Source organism: Triticum aestivum, unplaced genomic scaffold (assembly GCF_018294505.1).
Source record: "Triticum aestivum cultivar Chinese Spring unplaced genomic scaffold, IWGSC CS RefSeq v2.1 scaffold276399, whole genome shotgun sequence".
In the NCBI taxonomy this organism is placed as follows: domain Eukaryota; kingdom Viridiplantae; phylum Streptophyta; class Magnoliopsida; order Poales; family Poaceae; genus Triticum; species Triticum aestivum.
Genome location: NW_025246566.1, coordinates 1 through 2,501, shown reverse-complemented (window position 1 = coordinate 2,501; position 2,501 = coordinate 1). Strand labels below are relative to the sequence as shown.

The following is a 2,501-nucleotide window of genomic DNA, read 5'->3' as shown; positions in this document are numbered from 1 at the left end:
TAAATGTACATAAAACTTCCTGGTGTGTACGAAAAAACTTTCAAATATTTTAAAAATATATATATATATATATATACATATATATATATTTATTTGTTTAGAAAAAGTAAGTAAATGAAAGAAAAAAATAAGGAAAAAACAGAAGAAAACTGGTGAAACCAAAGAAAAAGGAAAATAAAAGACCGAAGTCAGTGGAATAAAAATGAAAAGTGAAGAAAACCGTTGAAAAATCGTGAAACAGACAAAGAAAAACGAAATAGAAAAGAAACAAACAAAACTATAGAAAAACTGTGGACTACAGTGCTCCTGACGCCCTCGTGAATTCCTCACAGAATGCGACATCCGCGGTCCAAGTGGCCAATTTCTTGGGCTTGGTCCTCGCGGCCCCTTCCCAAGAAATGTGCCCATTATCCTTACACCGGCCTTGCTCCAGACGCTTCCTATGTTGTCGAACTCCGAAACCCTAACCAGACTCGTCTTATAGAAAGAGAACGCCGACACTGGTCGCCACCATCCAGATCCAGGTCCTTCCTCGTTATCTTTCACCATGCCTTCAGCAGCTTCCCGACTCGTGCGGATCGGCCGTGCCGCTCGCTCAGCTGCGGCGACCACATCTCGCTTCGCCCAATTCGTTGAAGCAGCGACCCTCTCCACGAAGGCGGTGGCGACCAAACCTCACGCTATCTTAGGTTCAGATCGTGCCGCCTCCGTAGATCTGCGTATGAACCAATCCACTGTCCATGCTCCTCCACGCGCCATGGCACCTGCCTCCCTGACACTCAGTCACCCAGAAGGTAAATCCAGTGCCCCCCTCTTCAGTCCTTGTTCGGTTGAGGTGGATTTGAAGGGGATTGAGGTGGATTTGGAGGGATTAAATCCCCTACAAGTTAAGAACCCTCTAAATCTCGTTCAATCCTCTCCAATCCCCTTAACCGAACAAGGCCATGTAGCTGCTAGAACAGGATCATGGCTTGGCACCCTTAGGCGTCATAGGAAGGAGGAAGTGGGGATGGGACTGCCCGTCTTTAGGTTTTTTTTCTTTCATTGTCCGTCAAGTCCGGAATATTTTACGTTTTTTAGCATGCGAGAATCCATTATTTTATTAAACATAACTGTGTTTGTGCAGTTGAACGCATTCTGATAAATTTGTTGCATACGGCGTATGTGGGTGAATAAGACTAACGCATGACGGGTGTTCTGCTAAGTTTTACTAGTGCACCAGGACTCTGTCTTAAATTACAATTGGACATTAGATCTTGCTTTGTACCAGTTGCATGGAAATATATGAAGATAAACTGGCTGATTCTTTTGGATGCTCGATATCCTTTTGCTGGTTGTCTGGCACCTTTTCTTCTGTTATGCTTGCTTGATCCTTTGTGTTCTAAGCTGTGGGCTGCAGCCTGAATGTTCCCTTTTATTCTTTCTGTAATCCCCAGCGATACTTAGGACTCTATCTTTCCTTACAAAGACTGCCTTTTTTATTTTGTACATGACATATCATTGGTGTTTTACCGACAGCTTTAATTTTACATCAGACCCTGTGAATTTAATTGCAATATGACAGAAGATTACATTTTTTGCTTATAGAACAAAGGCAGGAAGGTAAGGTGAAGTTTGTGGTAGAGGAGAAAGACCTTGAGTCAGAAGCAGCCCTTTGGGCCTTGTATGAGCGCTGGTGCAAAGATTTCAACCAAAAGCGTGATCATGATGAGATGGTTCACTGGTTCAACACATTCAAGGAGACTGTCCTGCTTGTCCACCGTCGGAACAATGCTAATCTGCCCTACAAATTGGGAATAAACAAATTCGCGGATGGGAAGCTAAGGAAGCTCTGTTGCTGTCATGATCCTATTCTTAAAAAGATTGATGAGGAGTTTGGCGACAAACCAGGTGAATTTATTCTAGGTGATGGTGACAAACTTCTCAAGCGAGTCTTCGCTGATTATAAGGTGGTTCATGGCAGACTGTATGTTCATTTACCAAAGGGAGTTGATGTGGAAACCATCACCACCAATCCTGAATGGGTCGAGCTGGAAGCGACCACCAACCCTCCATACCGATACCCTACTTACATCTAGTGGTGCTATCATTACTGCTACTAAGCTGTGCTTCTGCCAACGGTTGCATACTAGGACTTGGATGTTGTCCTTCTTGCTAATAAAACATACTCCTTCCGTCCGGAAATACTTGTCATCGAAATGGATAAAAGAGATGTATCTAGACGTATTTTAGTTCTAGATACATCTCTTTTGATCCATTTTGATGACAAGTATTTTAGGACGGAGGGCGTATGCATAATAAGCTAACCATGAGCATATGAGGATTACGTTAATGCTTTTGTAAGATATTTTAAACTTTGACTAAGGTGTTGTAATAATTCCAGATTCATCGTTATGTGCTCATTAGTCAGGTTTTTTCCTCTCATACCTCATTGAGTACAGAGCTTGGGAAATTCTTTGAATTGCACAGTTGTAAATTGCACATATTTCTTAAATTTCTAG

At 42.3% G+C, this 2,501-nt stretch overlaps 1 protein-coding gene across 1 annotated transcript; it reads left to right on the top strand.

Annotated features, from left to right (window-relative positions):
- Window positions 1-484: 484 nt before the first annotated feature.
- Window positions 485-2,424, top strand: LOC123177136 (uncharacterized; the record flags this gene model as incomplete). Its single annotated transcript, XM_044591051.1, is given in 2 exon segments — window positions 485-794; window positions 1,588-2,424. Coding segments are annotated over 2 exon segments (801 nt in total), but the record flags the coding sequence as incomplete, so codon positions are not given.
- Between the last annotated feature and the right edge of the window lie 77 nt (window positions 2,425-2,501).